Source organism: Bufo gargarizans, chromosome 5 (genome assembly GCF_014858855.1).
Source record: "Bufo gargarizans isolate SCDJY-AF-19 chromosome 5, ASM1485885v1, whole genome shotgun sequence".
NCBI lineage: Eukaryota > Metazoa > Chordata > Amphibia > Anura > Bufonidae > Bufo > Bufo gargarizans.
The window spans coordinates 104,814,936-104,837,423 of NC_058084.1; the positions used below are offsets into that span (position 1 = coordinate 104,814,936).

The 22,488-nt window shown below is 42.5% G+C and overlaps 1 protein-coding gene across 3 annotated transcripts in view; it reads left to right on the forward strand.

The window, feature by feature from the left end:
- PPP1R42 (protein phosphatase 1 regulatory subunit 42) overlaps positions 1–21,798 on the forward strand; it is a 37,128-nt gene extending 15,330 nt beyond the window's left edge. For 2 of the 3 annotated variants that reach the window (XM_044295101.1, XM_044295102.1), the window contains exons 6-9: positions 7,468–7,585; positions 11,082–11,210; positions 14,619–14,797; positions 21,160–21,798. In XM_044295101.1, coding sequence (XP_044151036.1) covers positions 7,468–7,585; positions 11,082–11,210; positions 14,619–14,779 — 408 coding nt within the window. In that variant the 3' untranslated portion in view covers positions 14,780–14,797; positions 21,160–21,798. The remainder of the gene's footprint in view (positions 1–7,467; positions 7,586–11,081; positions 11,211–14,618; positions 14,798–21,159) is intronic. The other variant, XM_044295103.1, reaches the window with a different exon arrangement.
- Positions 21,799–22,488: the final 690 nt, after the last annotated feature.

Here is a 22,488-nt window from a genome sequence, read left to right on the forward strand (position 1 = left end):
GTGTGGAAATCATAGTAACTGTTGTCCTTTTGTCCTTTTTATGATGTAGTGTTTGTAGTTTTGGTTTAGAAAAATATTGTATTTTAGCACACTTTTGGTTACATATTATCATAGGTATATTTACATTGTCCAGCTGCTGGGAGCATTATATACTAAGGTATATATAATTAGTGATTTCTCCAACATAGAAAGACATGATAATGTGGAGAGGATTTTGACCCTGGGTCATTCTTGTTTCACACATGTGGCCTGAGTTGAAGAGATGACAGATGCTCGTTCAGAAGCCTCCAGCCTTCCAATGGCTATATTGCGCAAGCACCTATTATAGCTATGTACCTCTGTGTTATGCACCATAATAATATATTCTCTTATACAGTTCTGATCAAAAGTTTAAGACCACTTGAAAAATGGCAAAAAATCATATTTAGCATGGCTGGATCTTAACAAGGTTCCAAGTAGAGCTTCAACATGCAACAAGAAGAAATGGGAGTGAGACAAAACATTTTTTGAGCATTCAATTTAATGAAAACAACGATTAAACTAAAACAGGGTGTTTTTCAGCTGATCAAAAGTTTAGGACCACACCTCCCAAAAAAAACTAAACCCCCCCAAAACAGAAATCCAACTTCCAAACATGAACTCAGTAATGAGTAGCTCCGCCGTTATTGTTTATCACTTCCAAAACTCGTTTCGGCATGCTTGATGCAAGGGTTTCCATGAGGTGAGTGGGAACATTTCTCCAAGTGGTGAAGACGGCCGCACGAAGGCCATCTACTGTCTGGAACTGTTGTCCATTTTTGTAAACTTCCCTTGCCATCCATCCCCAAAGTGGTCAAGTGGATTTAGATCAGGGGAACACACAGGATGGGTCAAAAGAGTGATGTTATTCTCCTGGAAGAAGTCCCTTGTCCTGCGGGCATTGTGTACTGTAGTGTTGTCCTGTTGAAAAACCCAGTCGTTACCACACAGACGAGGGCCCTCAGTCATGAGGAATGCTCTCTGCAACATCTGGACATAGCCAGCGGCCGTTTGACGCCCCTGCACTTCCTGAAGCTCCATTGTTCCACTGAAGGAAAAAGCACCCCAGACCATTATGGCGCCTCCTCCACTGTGGCGCGTAGAAAACATCTCAGGTGGGATCTGCTTGTCATGCCAGTAATGTTGGAAACCATCAGGACCATCAAGGTTCATTTTTTTTCTCATCAGAGAATAAAACTTTCTTCCACCTTTAGGCTACATTCACACGTCAGTATTTTCCTATATCCCGATTTTCGGTCAGTTTTTTGCGGATCCGTTGTTCCTGAAAATGTTTCCGTATGTCATCCGTTTTTTGCGGATCCGCAAAAAACGGAAACTTGTATAAAGTTCAATAATCAAATAAAGTTGTTTGGATTTCTTTGAAAAAAAATTGAAAAAAAAAAAAATTTGTTATGTGTTTCCAGGAACGGATTCCGCATAAAACGGATGACATACAGAATGACATCCGAATGTCTTCCGTTTTTTGCGGATCCATTGACTTTGTATTGTACCAGGATCCGAATTTTGCGGACAAGAATAGGACATGTTTTATATTTAAACGGACATGCGGAACGGAACAACGGAAACGGACAGCACACATTGTGCTGTCCGATTTTTTCCAGGACCCATTGAAAATGAATGGGTCCAGATCTGGTCCTGATCTGTTCCGCAAAAAACGGAACAGATCAGGAAAGAAAAAACGGACGTGTGAATGGACCCTTAAATGTCCCATGTTTGGTGCTCTCTTGCAAAGTCCAAACGAGCAGTTCTGAGGCGTTCAAGGAGACGAGGTCTTTGAAGACGTTTTTTAGTTTTTGAAGCCCTTCAGTCTCAGATGCCGTCTGATGGTTATGGGGCTGCAGTCAGCACCAGTAAGGGCCTTAATTTGGGTCGAGGATCGTCCAGTGTCTTGACGGACAGCCAATTGGATCCTCCGGCTCAGTGCTTATGAAATTTTTTGGGGTCTTCCACTTGACTTTTTTGTTCCATGACCCTCAGGATCATTTAAGAAATTCCAAATGACTGTCTTACTGCGTCCCACCTCAGCAGCGATGGCGTACTGTGAGAGACCCTGCTTATGCAGTTCAACAACCCGACCACATTCAAAAAGGGAGAGTTTTTTTGCCTTTGCCATCACAACGTGTGACTACCTGACAGAAAATGACAATGAAGCCACATCTTTGCACAGATTTGGCCTTTTAAAGGCATGTGGTCCTAAAATTTGGATCAGCTGAAAAACAGCCTGTTTCAGTTTAATCGTTGTTTTCATTAAATTGAATGCTCAAAAAATGTTTTGTCTCACTCCCATTTCTTCTTGTTGCATGTTGAAGCTCTACTTGGAATCTTGTTAAGATCCAACAATGTAAAATATGATTTTTTGCAATTTTTCAAGTGGTCTTAAACTTTTGATCAGGACTGTACTATACTAGCTATGTAAGGGTACTTTCACACTTGCGGCAGGACGGATCCGACAGGCTGTTCACCCTGTCGGATCCGTCCTTCCGCTATTTCGCCGTCCCGCCGCTCCGTCCCCATTGACTATAATGGGGACGGGGGCGGCGCTCCGGCGCAGTACAAAAGTGCGCGGCGAAAGGCCGCCGGACTAAAAGTCCTGCATGTCCAACTTTTTAGTCCGGCGGCCTCTGACCGCGAACTGCCGTACTGCGCCGGAGCGCCGCCCCGTCCCCATTATAGTCAATGGGGACGGAGCGGCGGTCTGGCGGCACGGCGAAATAGCGGAAGGACGGATTCGACAGGGTGAACAGCCTGTCGGATCCATCCTGCCGCAAGTGTGAAAGTACCCTAAACCAGCATTATGTGCTTTATAACAATTATTGTCCTTTATATGCTAGACTGTTTTTAAGAAGGTCATATTTCAAGTAATGATGAGTGAATTAAATAAAAAATAAAAAATGATTTGAGTACAAGTCGATTCTACCCGAATCAAAAGTACTGAAAGAGAGAGAGTGATACAAAATACTCCACTAGAAAAGAGACGTACAAGTCAGTTCTCCTTCCATAAGGACAAGAAGACCGAGTGAAGAGAAAATTGAACACTGATTAAACAGTTTGAGGCTACCACCAGATTTTCCCCTGGGCTACCGTTGAACTGACCAAGCTGTGCTTCATACTGATTGATTCCCTAATGAGAAAGAGCACTCCCAAAATCCCGACAAAGGCCACTCAGCTAACTAGGGCAATTTTCTCAGTTTTCCTTCCCTTTTATAAGGAGAACTGATTTCCACACTGATTTTCCAGTGGCGTATTACACGTGGGTCTCTCTTTCTTTCTCTCTATCTCTTTCTGTTATTCGCTCAAAACGAATCACAAGAGATTACAATCAGATTTTTTTGTTAGAAAATCTTGGCCGAATTTCAAATCGGCAGAATTCATTAGTACATCTCTAATTTCCAGTAATGTCTAGATATGTATATCATTCATAAGATGTTCTGTATATCACCATCAAAAATACATGTTTGCCTATGTAAAGGGCCTACTAGTAGTACACATAAATATATTTATTAGGCTCTGGCTTATTACCATATTACCTCAGATCTGTAATACGGCTCCAATAGTGTGTCCATAGTGTACCTCTGTGCCTCTGATTTCATATGGAGGCACCAAGGTTTTTTTTGTCATGGAAGCATTGCATGACATATTGCGCAGGTATTCAGAGAATGTGGTGCCACCACCAAAATGTGGATGATTGACCATTCAGTGCCTAGAGGTCCATGTGGACAGCGTCCTTAAAGTGTACCTCCACTGAATCCCCCTCCTGTCTGACTTTGGGCGTGGTGAGGGTCTTCTGCACACCGGGTGGTACAGTTACTCACGGTTATTTGGATAGACATTCACTACTGGTAGCAACAACATGTATTGTGGTGGCTTTTCTACACGAGCTTGTTGTTTAATAGCCTTTATTAGGCTTTTTTCATGGTTTGGTTTGGAAAATAACTGTGAACAGAGCCTGAAACAACTAGACAATGACTCCATTTTATTTTATACCTGAAGGTTGTTTAGGCTTTTGCAGTTAAAAACGTCCTCCAAGTGGATTTATCATCATTATGACCTTAATGTATTCAACCTCTGCCCAGTATTGATTATTGGAAGAGCATAATCAGAGAGATGAATTCATACACCCCATGTCTTAGTCAGAGCCAAGATGAACAAGATAGATTTTCTTTTTCCACAGAGATTATGACAAGCAGTCAAACCGGTGACAAATTGCTGTCTGAAGTCCTAGTTAAGAAACATTTCCAATAAAAATGATGTTCCATTGTTCAGATGCAAGTTCATAAATAGGTAGCGTCAAGAGTGAGAAGGCTACGGCCAGCGCTCCATCCCTCGTGTATGACTTACGATTTCTCTGTAACTTCTAAGTGATGGTGTGACATGATCATTTATCAAGTAGAAGCTGCATGAAAAGGAGCTGGTCCCTCTAGTCATAGTTATTGGAAGGCTGGAAGGTGAGAGCACTTTATTAGAGACAGGAAGGCAATAAACAACCCGAGCGTATCCAAAGAAGTAATCATATTTCACCCCAGGATTAGACTATTCTAAGGTAAACATACACTGGGACCAGCATGTTCTGGGTCATTTATCAAGTGAGTAGCAGTTAGCAAAAAAATGCTTCAGAGTAGCAATATATTTATTAAAGGCCGGTGCTACAAATTGTGCATTTCTTTCTAATGTATCACTTTCTCCTTTCCCTGATGAACATTATTAATCTAAAAACCACAAAAATAAACATGAAGGCCTTACGATTATGTGTTATGAAAATTGGAATGAGGTCAGGGAACAGTGACGTAGACTTGAAAACACAGTTTGGCTCATTTGGATAATTTGTTTCCTAAATTTTGGTGGTTAGATCTAGCAGAGTGCTTGTTGTTAAATTGGGAGTTTAGACCTATCCCTCACAGTCTTATTTTAATAATGTCCCAATGTTCTCAAAAATAGGTAGTCCTGTGTCTCTTAAAGGGGTTGTCCGGGTTCAGATCTGAACCTGGACTTATCCCGATTTTTACCCAGCCAGGCCCTCTTATATGAGCATCGGAGCATGAAATGCTCTGATGCTTTCCCTTGCCCTGCGCTACATCGCACAGAGCAAGGACTCTTTGTTTATATCTTTTACAGCGCTAGGCGGAGGCTTCCACCTAGCAGTGTTCCCAGAGACCTCATCGGCACTAATGGGCGGGCTTTAGCGCTGCCCTAGCCGTTTTACAGGCTAGGGCAGCGCTACCCATGGAGAGCCTGGTACGTCACTGGGTCCTGCGCGATTCAGTGCAGCATTGGAGCGTGATATGCTCCGATACTCATATCAGAGGGCCTGCCTGGGTGAAAACGGGGATGTGTCCGGGTTCAGAGCTGAACCCGGACAACACCTTTAACCAAACAGATAATGTACACACTATGCCCAGCAAACATCGGAATTACACATTCCCCACACTCACCTAAAAGATGGCTGGGGCACTGGTGTTGGTTGAACCATTGTTTCAATGGTTCAACCAACAAATTAACCCCTTCCCGACCTTGCGATTTTCCGTTTTTGTTTTTAGATAGCCTTAAGAAGGCTTGTTTTTCGCAGCGACCATATTTTGCAGGCACCATTTAATATTTAAAGAATCACCATTTAATGTTGCATACGATGAAGTGGGAAGCTGGAAAAAAATTCCAAATGGGGTGGAATTGGAAAAAAAATGCAATTCCGCCAGTTTTACGAGTATTACTATGTGGTAAAACTGACCTGTTACCTTCATATTTTGGGTCAGCGATGTTGCAGCGATGTTTCCATTGGATTTCGGTCTGTGCATCCGCTCTGCAAAAAAAATAGAAAATCCTCAATTTTTTTGGTGGTGCGGAACATATCTTGCGGATCGTGGACCCTTTCAAGCGAATGGGTTTGCATCAGCAAACGGCGGGCATTGAACGCAATTTGTGGTCGCAGAATGGGCACAGGGCACAAACACTCGTGTCTATGACCCCTTATGTAGTTTTTCTTGTGTTTTAATAGTTTCTTGTGTGTTTTCCTTTGCATCGCCATATTCTAACCTGCAAAACTTTTTTATAGTTGCGTCTATGGAGCTTCTTTTTTTTTTGGGCAATCTATATATTTTTTTATATTATTTTGGAGTGTTTTTTATATTAAATTTTTTGGGCAGTAAAACGAAGGAAAAAAAGGGTGAATCGGCCATTTTGATATTTTTTTCCCATTATGGCTTCCGCTATACAGGATAATTTGTTTATATTTTAATAGTTCGGGCATTTTGGGATGTGGCGGATGCAACTGATCTTAATTTTTTCATTGTTTATTTATTTTTATTATGGGAAAAGGGGGTAATTAAATTCCCCCCCCCCCTTTTTTTACACTTATATTAACTTATCTTAGATGGCTTGAGCACACTATTGTTAGACCTGTCGTCCCATAGACTGCAATGAATTACCATTGCAGCAGGGCTTCCTAGAGACTAATGCTGTGGTAGCCTTCAGAAGTCTTAAGGCTACCACTAGGAATGAACAGCTCCCTTGATCACTTCACAGGGGACCCATTTGTGCCTCGGGAGCACAGTGTTCCTGAGGAAAAGCCTCTCAGATGCCGTGGTCACAATTGACCATGACATCTGAGGGGTTAAATGTCTGTGATCGGCATTATCCCCAATCACAGACATTTACTTCGGGTGTCTGCTGTTTAAAATAAGCCCGCTCTGTCCCACCATGCAGGCTGCGGCATACTTGCCGGCTAGGCCTCTCTTTCTCTGCTATTGAATGCCAGCGCGCGTGCACCATAATTTGCTCCAGCTAGTGGCTGGCAATCCTGATGTATATCTGACCCCTTCTTCAGTGGGAGGGTGCCTGAGCAAAAAGGTTCCTTAGCTTTCTTATTTCCTGCAAAGGGATGCTTAACCTGCCTGTCTGCCCACGTACTGACTCCTGACTTTCCAGGATATTGACTCTCTGCTGCTTGATATCAGGGTAGGTGACAGCTCCAGTAAAGTGCTTATGACAGCTATTACACAGAGAGTGCAAAGTGTGAGACAGAACTGACTCGGGAAGTGAGACAGGCTGGAATACGCCATTTTTAGACCAGGTGGTCTTAAGGCCCCCATACACATTAGTGTATTGTCTTCTGAACCCCCTGAGAATGGCAATGACAGTCTAAATGTATGGAGAGCTCCCAACTCTCCCCCGACAGATGAAATGAATATTTCCACCCGATCCTCTTATTCTCCCAGGAGATAAGCCACCACAGAGGTGTTTGGCCATGGCTTTCTCCTCTCTCTCCACTTAATACACGTACACATTCAGCTGAACTGAGCTTGTATATGTGTGGGCGAGTCGGGAGAACTAGCTGAATTTGTATGGGCCCCTTATCCTGTCCATAAAATGCATTGTTTTCATGTATAGAAAATGTACAGCTTGTCCTAGTAGACTGCCTTTTACTTCTTTCTATAGGATCTGGAATTTATTCTGAGCAAATGGCCACGGCTGTGGAGGATGGATCTCAGTGGAAATCCAATTTGTCAGAAACCAAAATATAGAGACAATGTGATAGTCATTGCGAAGGCGCTGGGTAATTGTATACATTTTAATCTCCCTTATTTTAGTAGAAAGCTCTTTAGATAGTATAGAAAATTAATTTTGATAATAAAATGATATTGGCATGTACAGTAGGTGCTTTGCTGTTAGGCCTCCCCTTGCCTTGCATACAAGGTATATTATGCTGTATACATGGCAGGCACATGTGTATTGCTGTCCCTCAGGCAAACGGACACTTTCCATGCAAAGAATTGCAAGAAAGCAGCTGTCTGGGACTGAAGGAAGTCCTCTTTTTGGAGAAGCGCCTATTCACTGTCCTCTGTGGAAAAGCAGCTGGGTTATTCAATAAATATTGCTTTCTACCAGAAGATCAGGTTCCATACGGGGGATTATTTTCCAGACCGGAACCAATTTCAAAGTGGATGTCCACCTTTTTATGGGGGAACTGATGCTCTGTACTTCTGCCGATCTGTCGTTCATCTATAGCCCCAGCCCCTGAAGAAGACAGCGCCATCTACTTTGTAGTGGACTAAGCTTTTCACTGCAGCGTTGCTTCCTTTGACCAGCTGATTGGTGGGGATGTGGGTTATCGGATCCCTGCCCATCACAAAGTGATGGCCTGACTTGAGGATAGGCCATCACTTAATAAAAGACAAGTGTTTTGTATGCAAGGCAAATAGGGCAGGAGACATTCTAACTGGTCCTCTTAAATTTGTATTTAAGGCTGTATTACACAGCCCAATGTGGCAGATGATTGTCGGGAGGGAAGCATTCCCTCCCAGCAATTGTCTGCTCGCTAGCGGAGGAGACCGCTGCTATTACATGCAGCGATCTCCTCCGCAGAATGGGGAGGAGCGGTCGCTATGCCATTACTCATCCCTATGCTGCATAGTGGTTTGTCGTGGCAGATCATTATTAGACACCACGATAATTTTTTAACAAGTTAAAAGATTTGGATTGCCTGATGATCAAGCTCCTTGCTCGTTCATCGGGTAATCGGCGGCAGTATTACACTGCTCGATGACAGCTAACGTGCATTCGTTATCGATTATCTGCCGAAAAATCAGGCAGTGTAATACATGCTTTGGGCCCCTTTCACACAAGTGAGTTTTCCGCGCGGGTGCAATGTGCAACGTGAACGCATAGCACCCACACTGAATCCTGACCCATTCATTTCAATGGGGCTGTGTACATGAGCGTTGTTTTTCACGCATCAGTTCTGCGTTGCGTGAAAATCGCAGCATGTTCTATATTCTGCGTTTTTGTTTTCTGCCCTGGCTCTATAGAAGTGAATGGGGCTGTGTGAATAACGCATTGCATCCGCAAGCAAGTGCAGGTGCGATGCGTTTTTCACTGATGGTTGCTAAGAGATGTTGTTTGTAAACCTTCCGTTTTTTTATCACGCGCGTGAAAAATGCATCAAAACGCATTCCACCCGCGCGGAAAAAACTGAACGCAATCGCAGACAAAACTGACTGAACTTGCTTGCAAAATAGTGCGAGTTTCACTAAACGCACCCTGAACGCATCCGGACCTAATCCATCACGCTCGTGTGAAAGAGGCCTTAGACTTTTTAATTATCTCTGTTTTTTATCACTTTTTACTAAATGATGATATCTACTAATGCATATATACAGCATATTGTGATAAAGTTCATTATTTTCTGTAATGTACTGATAAACATTAGACTTTCATATATTTTAGATTCATTACACACAACTGAAGTAGTTGAAGCCTTTTATTGTTTTAATATTGATGATTTTGGCATACAGCTCATGAAAACCCCAAATTCCTATCTCAAAAAATTAGCATATCATGAAAAGGTTCTCTAAACAAGCTATTAACCTAATCATCTGAATCAACTAATTAACTCTAAACACCTGCAAAAGATTCCTGAGGCTTTTAAAAACTCCCAGCCTGGTTCATTACTAAAAACCGCAATCATGGGTAAGACTGCCGACCTGACTGCTGTCCAGAAGGCCATCATTGACACCCTCAAGCAAGAGGGTAAGACACAGAAAGAAATTTCTGAACGAATAGGCTGTTCCCAGAGTGCTGTATCAAGGCACCTCAGTGGGAAGTCTGTGGGAAGGAAAAAGTGTGGCAGAAAACGCTGCACAACGAGAAGAGGTGACCGGACCCTGAGGAAGATTGTGGAGAAGGACCGATTCCAGACCTTGGGGGACTTGCAGAAGCAGTGGACTGAGTCTGGAGTAGAAACATCCAGAACCACCGTGTACAGGCGTGTGCAGGAAATGGGCTACAGGTGCCGCATTCCCCAGGTCAAGCCACTTTTGAACCAGAAACAGCGGCAGAAGCGCCTGACCTGGGCTACAGAGAAGCAGCACTGGACTGTTGCTCAGTGGTCCAAAGTACTTTTTTCGGATGAAAGCAAATTTTGCATGTCATTCGGAAATCAAGGTGCCAGAGTCTGGAGGAAGACTGGGGAGAGGGAAATGACAAAATGCCTGAAGTCCAGTGTCAAGTACCCACAGTCAGTGATGGTCTGGGGTGCCATGTCAGCTGCTGGTGTTGGTCCTCTGTGTTTTATCAAGGGCAGGGTCAATGCAGCTAGCTATCAGGAGATTTTGGAGCACTTCATGCTTCCATCTGCTGAAAAGCTTTATGGAGATGAAGATTTCATTTTTCAGCACGACCTGGCACCTCCTCACAGTGCCAAAACCACTGGGAAATGGTTTACTGACCATGGTATTACTGTGCTCAATTGGCCTGCCAACTCTCCTGACCTGAACCCCATAGAGAATCTGTGGGATATTGGGAAGAGAAAGTTGAGAGACGCAAGACCCAACACTCTGGATGAGCTTAAGGCCGCTATGGAAGCATCCTGGGCCTCCATAACACCTCAGCAGTGCCACAGGCTGATTGCCTCCATGCCACGCCGCATTGAAGCAGTGATTTCTGCAAAAGGATTCCCGATCAAGTATTGAGTGCATAACTGAACATAATTATTTGAAGGTTGACTTTTTTTGTATTAAAAACACTTTTCTTTTATTGGTCGGATGAAATATGCTAATTTTTTGAGATAGGAATTTTGGGTTTTCATGAGCTGTATGCCAAAATCATCAATATTAAAACAATAAAAGGCTTGAACTACTTCAGTTGGTGTGTAATGAATCTAAAATATATGAAAGTCTAATGTTTATCAGTACATTACAGAAAATAATGAACTTTATCACAATATGCTATTTTTTTTTAGAAGGACCTGTATACTATCGCTAAGTCAGTCTGATACACCTCTTTACTAGTGTTGAGCACGAATATTCTAAAAGCAAATTTTTATCTTGAATATCGCCACTTCGAGAATTCGCGAATATTTCAAATATATTTTCAATCTAAACACATGATTGCTTCTTGCTTGTGGGCCAATCAGTCATCGGCTCACAAGCAACTTAAGCAGGGAGGAATCATGACTTCAGATGGAAAAAAATCACGAATATTCTACAAAATATTTGCGAAATATCACGAATTCGAATATAACCCCTGCCGCTCATCACTACTCTTTACAACAGAAATCCTGGATGGTAGAGAAATCAAGGAAATGGCCAGGCAGTTCTTATTAAACTGGAAAGCCTCAAAAGATGCCAGGAAGAAAAGCAGAGAAGAGAATATGGCTGGCCGATTGGTATTTCAGCAGTTGTGTAAGTTATATCATAGTAAATTTGTAAAGTAAAGTAAAGTATGTAAAATCATTAGGATGTAGGTTTACCTGGTTCCTGGTTCGGTTGCTTATTTTTATGTATATGTTAAAGGGGTTGTGCCACCATTAAAGGGAACCTGTCACCATGAAAATGCAATGTAAGCTGCAGGCAGCGTGTTATAGAGCAGGAGGAGCTGAGCACTTGATAAGTTTATGGGAAAACATTCAGTAAAACTTGTATTTTATTCATCTAAATTCTTGCTCGTTCTGGGCTTTGGAGTCACAGAGCCGGTCCTATCAGTGACTGACAGCCTTCCTTCTATGACTGCGTATACACAGATAGCTGTCAGTCACTGATAGGACCGTCTCCTTGACTTCAAAGCCCAGAATGAACAGAAATTTAAATGAATACATTTTACTGTATGTTTTACCATAAAACCATATATCAATCTGCTCAGCTCCTCCTGCTCTATAACATGCTGCCTGCAGCTCAAACACCATGTTGAACATGACAGATTCCCTTTAACGCATATCTATATATATTTAAACGTGAAAAATTTGATATTTTTGTAATTTACTGTTACAAAAATGCTCCAGATATTCTCTTTCCTTCATTACAATGGCGCCCCCTGGTTGTGTAATTATTATAGTAAGGTGCACAGCCATCTAAGGTGGTCACACAGGCTCAGTTCCAGCCATATCTACTGTTAGAAGCTGTGACAGTGACGAACGCGTGCGCCCGTTGCCGTATTGCAGACCGCATTTGCTGATCCGCAGTACACGGGCGCCGTTCCGTGGGCATTCTGCATCACGGATGCAGACCCATTCACTTGAATGGGTCCGCAAATCCGGAGATGCGGAACGGAAGCACGGAACAGAACCCTACTGAAGCACTAAGGAGTGCTTCCGTGGGCTTTCGTCCCGTACTTTAGTTCAGCAAAAAGATAGGACATGTTCTATCTTTTTTGCGGAACGGCCGGATCGCGGACCCATTAAAGTGAATAGGTCAGCGATCCACTGCGGCTGCCCCACAGACGGTGTTCGTGCATTGCGGGCCGCAGCACGACCACGGGGCGCACACGTTCGTGTGTAGGGGGCCTAACACTGAGAACTGCAGCAGAAAGGACAAACCTCTGCAAAAGGACACGCCTTCTAAACAGACACGCCCCTATGGTGCCTGCCTATTTACAATCTAACAATTAAAACAATGAATGTGAGATCTGGATCCATGTGAGGTACAGGGCTGGTTCTAGCTGTGTTGGAAGGAGATTGTCATGTACTATATGATGTTTTCATTTTTTATATCAATCATGGCATAACCCTTTAAAGTTATTAAATTTTTTGTTCATATGCATCTAATAAAACAGTCACATTGCTGTATTTGTGATTACCATAGAAAATGAATACAGTGGCACGCACATGTGTGACTATCACTCCAAACAGAGAATAGACCCCATTCTTGTGATTGAGAGGGTTGGGGTCCCAGCAGTGTGAATAAGTGCATAAATGTAGCGCTATGATGAGCGGAGCCACTTAGTGTGTATCTCAGTCTAAATTATTCTAAATCTGCCCACTCTCTCACCAAAGGTTTATGCTGGTACGCTTTCCTTGTTTCTGTCCCTCCTCCATACTTTACACTGTAGCTACACTTTCGCAGAGTGGCTGCTTTCCAGTACAGCCCAGCAGGAAGTAGACTGCATTCAGTGCGGACTTATATTATAGTAGGGACAGGCTAGTTAAAAAAAATTCTACAAGCAGCTTTAAAGGTTATGGACACCTTTGGGGACAATTTTTTTATTATTATAGCATTTTACTCATATTGGGCTAAAATGATTATTTTTTTTTTTTTAAATGGTCTTTATCAAAAATTCCATCGGTCTCTCTTTTACAGCTTTCTATTTCAGTGCATTTGCAGACTAGCCGGTTCTCTGCTACACACCAAATCTGTCATAGAACTTCCCTGTTGGCTGAATCTGTAGACCTTATCTCTGAACTCTTGACAGTTAATAAACACTCATTATAGCTAAATTCTTATCAGTTTAATAAGAATTTAGCACAGTGGAATATGTAGTCACTTTATACATGAGTTAAATTATAATAACTATGGGAAACTCAGGGTATGTAAAATGTAAAAAAAGGTTAAAATGGGTAAAAACTAATATTATTGGTTCCCTGGGTTTGTAGTCCTTAGAGGGAATCCATTCACATCAGATTTGTTCCAGAAATATGTGTTTAAGAGTTTGATATCGGCATCCCTGGTGATCTAGGGCAGTGAAAGGGCAGTTTAATATCAGCATCCTTGGTGATCTAAGGTGGTAAAGGGGTTAATGTCTTACCAGGTCTCTACAGTTATCTAGGGTCCAGAGTTGTTTCTTCACAAGGAAACTGAACTCTGATTGCATTTTAATGCCATGGACTGCTTGTAGAGATCAGTGCAAGGCGGGAATAGAGAGGATTGTGCAGCTGTGATTTAACACTTGTCCTGCCTAATCAAGGAGGGGAACTAGAGAGTCTGCATTTGTTGGCAAACCGTTTGGGCTCTATTCACAACTGCATTCTTAGGCCTCTTTCACACGGGCATCGCATGTGAGGGCCGGATAGGATGCTGTTGCGTCGCGGGAAAATGCATGATTTTTCCGCGCAAGTGCAAAGCGTTTTAATACGTGTTGCATGCGCATGAGAAAAATCGGGCATGTTTGGTACCCAGACCCGAACCCGAAGTTCTGGTTTGGGTTAGGTGTTGTGTAGATTTTATTATTTTCCCTTATAACCATGTTATAAGGGAAAATAATACATTCTTAATACAGAATGTTAAGTAAAATAGGAATGGAGAGGTTAAAAATTAAAAAAAAAGAAATTAAACTCACCTCATCCACTTGTTTGCGCAGCCCGGCTTCTCTTCTTTTTTCTTCTTTGATGACCTGGGAGAAAAAGGACCTTTGGTGACGTCACTGCGTTCATCACATGATCCAACTCCATGGTGATTAATTTTATTTTTTTATTTTTTAATCCCTATTTTACTTAGCATTCTGTATTAAGAATGCTATTATTTTCCCTTATAATCATGTTATAAGTGAAAATAATAAAGATCGGGTCTTCATCCTGATCATCACCTAGCAACCATGCGTGAAAATCGCACCGCATCTGCACTTGCTTGCGATTTTTTATGGGGCCTGCGTTGCGTGAAAAACACACAGTATAGAGCTTGCTGCAATTTTCTCGCAACGCACAAGTGATGCGTGAAAATCACTGCTCATGTGCACAGCCCCATAGAAATGAATGGGTCCAGTTTCAGTGCAGGTGCAATGCGTTCACCTCAATCATTGCACCCGCACGGAAAACTCGCCCGTGTGAAAGAGGCCTTAGTTCTGCTATTAAGCAACATTTTTATTTTTACTGTTTATAACAGATGGTTTTGAACATCCTCAGTCCATTCTGCCCATCCAGTATCAGAACCAGAACCAGAGATATATACAAAAAGACAAACCAAAGTACTACCTTATGGCTCCCATGCAAAGTGATCAGAAATCAAGTCACCTAAAAAAAACATGTGGCAAAGAAAACTATTAATATTAGTGAAGATATACGGTGAGCAAACAGTTATTTTATATTATATTTTTTCATGTTTCATTTTTGTCATTATTATTACAGTCTGTACCCCGAGGGGAGCATGTGCCAGATTTGTACATGGTCCACTCCCTGTAGATGAATGTGTCAGCAAAAAAAACTAAAACAACATCAGATAGGTCCTTTCTAGTTAGAAAAATGTTAGGAAAGGAGTCAGGCCTTGTGGCTTCTATATATGACACAAAAAGTGTATTTATTATGCAACAGTAGTAAAGCATAAACTATATAAAGTTGGTATCACCATAACCACACTAACCAGAGAATAAAGGTAATATGTTATTTATTCTGTACAGTGAACACTGTAAATTGAAAATGCCAAAAGCTATTATGAAATTACTGTGTTTTTCACACATCCCCCTATAAAAGAGTAATGACATTTAGTTAATAAGTTATATATCGCCCAAAATGATGCCATTGAAAAATACAACTCATGCTGCCAAAAATAAGCCCATTAAGCTGCGTCAATGTAAAAATAAAAATATTATGGCTTTCTGAATATGTAGACAAAACTCCCACACCTCCACCATAATGAAGGGGGTAAATCCTCTGATAAGAAAGCAGTTGTTAAAGGGGTTATGCAGTGATTAATGTAAAAAAAGAAAACCACACACACATCATATAGTACATGGAAATCTCTTTCTAACAAAGCTAGAACCAGCCCTGTACCTCACATGGATTTAGATTAGTTTCAGCCTGACAGCTCAGGGAACATGTTTCTTCTTATTCAGCTGTCTCCCTATAACTGTCACAGAAGGTATGGCTGGTGACAATTGACGATTAAAACGGAGTTCTTGCGACCACCTCAGTGAGGTGGATAAGAAATAAGGAAAAGAACAAACAGCAGGTGGCGCTATACAGATACATTTTATTGAATAGCTCACTGGCTATACTAAATTTTAATTAAAAAGTATTCAGATCCAGGTGCTGGTTTGAAAAAGTTGAATTTTTTCATGGGGACAACCCCTTTAAGGGTGTATATATGTCCCATATATAGCGTTGGAATGAGAGGTCTGTATTTCTTTAGACAAGTACTCTGACTTGCATTGTTTACCTGGACTTCCCTAGGCATATTTTAAACAGTGTCTGAAAATGTAGAACCTTACCATGTCATGCTCCACTGCTTAAACTCAATGCTGACATGGGATTTCTTCCAAACTTTTTTCCTCTTGAAGAATATATGCAAATATTCTATTTTTATGGCTTTGAGTGATAGGTAGACGGGAATTTCAGCATAATTAGTTTTCTTTTTGCTGTAGTGAATATATCATCATTTGACAAGAAGTTGGAGCTGCTCCTACTGGTATATGACAGGACTCAGTACTGTGTATATTCAGCCCCTTCCTCTTTACATTATTAAAGTTGATAAAGGTTACTCAGTGATGACATCAGTAAAGTCCCATTTACAGTTCTACAATATATTTATTTTGCCTGTGATGATAAATGAAAGCAATACTGTGTAAACTACCAGAAACACTGAAGAAAAAACTAACCCCAGCTTGTACGCTGCAGCAGAAAGCACTTTTTCACATTACCCGTGTGACACTATGGTTTTGTGCCGCTACAGAGACAGATGTGATTAATGAGCCATATACTTTCTGGTTTTCTCGGGGCTTTGACGAGAGATGTATAATTTATGATGTCACATGATTCACATGTCCTCTATGTATGTGGGTACATATCATTTTCTTGGTAAAAAGGATATCATTTAAAAAAAATATATATATGTTTATAGCAATAGATTAATGTATAGACTTTGCTAATGTTAAAGGATAAAGTTTTAGAAAATGTTTGTTATACAAGTAAAGGAACATTTTGGGACAAAGGGATCATACACAGTAGGAGGACACGGCAGTTCACATTCAGAAGCTTTGCTCTTTTGCTGCATATGTGGTGTCTCATGGGTTTCAAAGTGTCACTTTAATTTCAAAAACTTCTTGCGGAGGTTTTGAACACAGTCCTGATCTTAAATTATACAGAGTTTAACCCTATAATTCAGGTTGGAAACCATTCAGGTCAATGATATAATCAGTACTGTCATTTAGTCAGCGTGGCCATAAATTAATAAAACACAGTCACTGTTAACATAGTGAAATTAGCATTGTGGCAGGAGGAACATATAAAAACATCAAGCAGTTGATTCAACAGGAATCTCGTGAATGGGCAGTTTGTCATTGTGACAGGTGGCTGAGACCCAACATGACAGAGCACATAGAGCGTTTTCACATGCTCAGCTATGACCTGCATGTAGATTACTCAATGTACGTCTTTTTGATACCTTTGTCTCTTGATATTAATCAGAAGAGTTGGGCATAAGTATTCTGTTCTATAGAGTGGTTTCGTAAGGAACAATCATGTAGTGTTTTGCTATGCTTGGCCACATTACATATTAATATGCTTAATAAAGCTGACTGATGGGGTTTCCTGAGTCTTGCTACTGTAATCATTTCAGAAATTAAAATGGCATACATTAACATTGAATTATGCATTCCTGTGCTACAAGTACGGGGCTTCCAGGCCTTCAGGTACACTGTCTTTATTCACTATGAGTCTTAGCCTGAATTTCAATTGATTTACTTTGGAGATGGATTTATTTCAGGTAGTTTGGAGGAAGTAAAAGATAGGTCCACGTACCGAGAACACATTCAGTCCTATTGAGTGTATTCTAACATTGATTTTTATTTTCTTACGGAAACCTGAACTGAATCCTAAAGAAACAGTATTTACTCTTGAGATGTGTATAGGAAGAAGGCTGTCAATCAGCGACGGGAAGATCTGGGAGCTCGGGACTTACGGAAACCTGAACTGAATCCCAAAGAAACTGTATTTACTCTTGAGATGTGTATAGGCTGTCAATCAGTGACGGAAAGATCTGGGAGCTCGGGACTTCTGAGCTTGGGCACTGTATTGAGTGGAATATAGATAGGATAAGCTCAAACTAGTCACCGATTCCCAGTAAAATTATTCGGAACAGAATACTATATTTTCTTTCAGATCTAAGAATTAAACTTCCCATGTCTTTCTTTAATTCACTTTCTTCCATCGAACATAGATTTATTGGCCACTCTCCTCAGCAACCCTAAGGGCTGTTTCACACAGGCGGATCCCGTTCAGGTAATACGCTGCGTGAAAGAATGCCAAGCCCCACTCCGGACAGCAGAGACACGGAGCAGTAACATGATTGATAATGCTCCGTGCCTCTCTGTGATCTTTTTACTACAAAATCACAGTGAGATGAAGTTGTCACCGTGATTTTGTAGTAAAAAGGTCACAGGGAGGCAAAGAGCATTCTTAATCATGTTAAGGCTCCGTGTCTCTGCTGTCTGGAGCGCGGCTTGGCATTCTTTCACGCAGCAGATTACCCGCACGGCATCCGCTCGTGTGAAAGAGCCCTAAAGCTTGTTGGTAGCCATGGATGTAAGGTGGTCATACACATAAGATTAAAGTCGGCCGGCATGTCAGATTTTGGCCATTCTGGATGACTGTCGTTTGAAAAACTATCGCGAACGAGTGATCCGCCATGCTGGAAAAAAATATCCACTCATCGGCCGAAACTGCATGTTGATGGCATGATCAGCTGAATTCAGCCGATCACTTGCCATTGTGCTTGAGTAGTTGGTGGAATTATTTGTACAACTATCGTGGAAAACGATTGCGACCGATCATTATCTCAAATGTATGGCCAGCTTTAAAGGGAATCTGCAGTGGCGTCTCTAGCTTTCAAATTTTGGGGGGGCACACTGGGGGCCAGGACAAAAGTAGGGGGGGGCAGCTATAACAACGATACATTTACACAAGTACGCTTAGAAATGCTGCGATACTTTACCCAATACCTAAAACCGCAACAGGGAAGAAAAGTCCTGCTGTCTGTGGTTAAAAAAAAAAAAAAAAAAAATCACTCAGATTTCAACATGTCCTAGCTGCCTGTGGATGACACTTTTATAGGGAGGGGGATCTGTGGATGACACTGCTATGGGGGGGATCTGTGGAGCTGATGTTGTGCTTTATCCTAAAGAGAAAGATTTCATAATAAGGATTTGGAGAAAGGGCAGAGGGATAGCAGAGCAGGGAGAGGCTGGTGCTGCTACTAGGGGGTCATACCATGGGGGAGTAATAAAGCCCACCATAATGCCCCCCCCCCCAGTAGAAATAATTCTCCTTATAATGTGACAATGCAAAAAATACCCCCTTGTAATGCCCCCTGTTGAGCTAATGTCCCCCATAATGTGCCAGTATAAAATACCCCTATATAGTGCCCCCAGTAAATGCCCCCATAGTGCTACTCTCCCCCCTTCCTCCTAGTGCCCCCCATAATGTACCAGTAAAATGCCCCATATATCGTGCCCCAGTAGATCCCCTCAGTGTCCCCCATAATTTGCAAGTATAAAATACCCCTTCTTAGTGCCCCCCGTAGATGACTCCATAGTACTCCTCTCCCCCTTCCCCATAGTACCCACCATGTGTCCCAGTATAAAATGCTACTGTACAGAGCCCCCCCATATAAAATACCCCTTCTTTGTGGCCTCAGTAGATGCCCCTATAGTGCCCACCAATAATGTGCCAGTAATAAGTGCCCCCATCATGTGCCAGTATTGTAATAAGCCCCCCATCACGTGCCAGTAATAATCCCCCCATCACGTGCCAGTAATAAGCCCCCCATCATGTGCCAGTAATAAGCCCCCCCATCATGTGCCAGTAATGTAATAAGCCCCCCATCATGTGCCAGTAATAAGCCCCCTCCAATGTGCCAGTAATAAGCCCCCCAATGTGCCAGTAATAAGCCCCCCCAATGTGCCAGTAATAAGCTCTCCCAATGTGCCAGTAATAAGCCCCCACCAATGTGCCAGTAATAAGCCCCCCAATGTGCCAGGAACAAGAGCCCCCCTTATTGTGCCTGTAAAAAATAAAAATAAAAAACACTTATATTTACCTCCATGTCAGCGATGCGATGCAGGCCTCTTCCGGCCTAGTGCCTGCAGCCTATCAGAGGAAGGGGAAGGGACACGCCTCTCCCTCCCCTGCACCGCCGCAGCACAGGCAGATTACTATGGAGATGAGCGCAATCTCCCTGTGCCCGACTGCGGCGGCTCACTTAGGGGGGCATTTTAGTTAGAGGGGCACATGGGGGGGCACAGCGTGATGTAGGGGGGTGGCGTGGCACCCTCTGGCCCCCCCCCCTGGCGACGCCACTGGGCATCTGTCATCAGATTTGTATCTATGTAACTGGCTTACCTGTTACATGTGCGCTTGGCAGGTAAAGGCATATGTGTTGGTCCCTTGTTCATATGTGCCCGCATTACTGAGAAAAACGATGCTTAAATGTATGCAAATGAGTCTCTAGGAGCAACTGGGGTGTTGCCATTACTCCTAGAGGCTCTGCTCTCTCTGCTACTGCTTCACCTTCTGCACTTTCATTGACAGGGCCAGGCAGTGAAAATATAGTACCTGGTCCTGTCAATCAAAGTGCAGAAGACTCAGCAAAGCTGGGCCTCTAGGTGTAATGACAACGCCCCCGTTGCTCCTAGAGGCTCATTTGCATATGGTAAAACATCATATTTCTCTGCGGTGCAGGCCCATATGAACATGGGACCAACACAGATGCCTTCAGCTGCCATGCTACCCTTCTTTTACAAAATGCTCTGATTCATGCATCTTGGATGCATTGCCTTATACCCAGGTGTGAGGCTTCCTATTCTCCTTCCTGTCCAGGCATCAGTTCACCAGGAATAAAGCCACTTGTGAAGTTTTCTGTGCAGACCCTGGATTGGTTAAAGGGGTTCTCCAGGATTTTGATATTGATGGCCATGTCACATCACATTCATCGGTCACATGGCCTAGGCGTAGCTCAGTCCAATTCAAGCTGTCCAGTGGAGGGCACTGTGCTTGGTAAGCTGTCAGGAGGCCGCAGTGCTCACAAGAGCTCCAGCGAGTTATGCGGATTTCTCAAACTGCTGATTGGTGGGGGTGCCGGGAATATGCAGAAATGACAAACGGGGGTGGGGGTGCGGAATGCCCGCCACAAACGCTAAGGGGTTAAAGGAAATGACAGCAAATCATTATTATTCCAGGGGAAAAAATAGAAGGTTTTTGCATTAGATAAGAAATATGAATTGCTGCCTGCTAAGACCTGTCTCCAGGTTTCTATTCAATAACTAAACCTGCCATACAGAGTCCAAAGTGTCTTGACATGTATTGTAGGGAAGATTAATTGGAGACTATGGATGTAATACTAATTTGTCATTAGCATCAGGCATTTGTCTGTTTATTGTTTCAGTCTGACCAGTGTAATTGTGTTTGTAATATTGTGGTTTGTTTTGTCATTGCAGACAATTAGCTGCAAAGGATCCTACGAGCTCACTGCCTGGACAAGATGTTCTCGAGCCACACCTACGAGGCCAAGTAGTGCTCTAAGCACAGAAAGAAGTGTGCAGTACATTCCCATGCAATGCTTCATTAATCATCCCTACCTCGATGCTCAGTAATACAGCCAGCTAGCTAAGTCACTGAAATCTCTGCAAACACTCTAATGAGTAGGTCTACAGTCTGCATTCACTTCTTAGGGCTAGGGCTCCACATCGTCATGGATTCATTGCGATTTGCGGCAAAATTGCAGCTTTTCTTTCCTGTTGGGAGACATTGACGTTTTAAAGCAAATCTGTGCGATCCTCTCCTGAAGTATAACTTTTGGTTTGTAAAAACCATATCCCAAAGCAATTAAAAGACACGTAGGCAATGGTCTGAAAAAGATTTACTTGAAGTTAATAATTGTGGGTTTTATTGTAGTGATGCAGTGATCACAGCTGCCTAAAATGCCATTACGACGTTTTGCAGCATCTCACACTGGAATGTGCAAGTCAGAAATACCATGTGAACAAGGTATAGTACTTTGGTGCAGTTTTCTATGCATTTAAAGAACATCCGTCACCCTGATAAACCCTATTATGCTGCCTGGTAGAGTTGGTTATGCTGAATTAAATGAGCCCTCTATTGCTGCAAATAAATGTACCATTGCCGCATAATTATTATGTTTATTTTTATGCAAATTAGATGATCAGAGAAAACAAGAGAACTCTTCTCCGGTCACAATCCCCCCTCATGGTCCTCATTTTATGGATACCTGGCCTTGAAATCTCACGCTTGCATGGGCGAGACTTTGATCAGCTCATGCACAGTTCATTTCACAGGGTTCTCCTTGCCCTGAGATCTGCGCAAGCCCTGATGGTGTCAGTCTCCTCCCGGAAGTCAAGTCCCTTGGCTTCGCTGATCTAGAAGCAAAGCCGAGCATCTTCTCTTCTGGTAGGAGACTGATGTCATCGGCGCTTGTGCAGTGCAAATCTCAGAATGAGCAGAGCCCACCCCCCCTAGAAATTAACTCTGCATATGCCAATCAACGTCTCACTGGAACAAGCACAAGATTTCAGGGCCAGGCATCTGAACAGTGAGGACTGTCTAACACTGGGCACTGTCTATCAGACCATGAGGGCGAGTGGTGACAGGCGAGAGAAGCGGTGCTCCGAGAGGCTAGGCCAGTCCCTTGGTGCTGTGATCACCTAACTTGCATAAAGATAAAAGTAACCATTATGCTGCAACGGTACATCTATTTGTAGAAATAGAGGGTTCATTTAATTTGTCATAATCAACCCTACCAGGCAGTA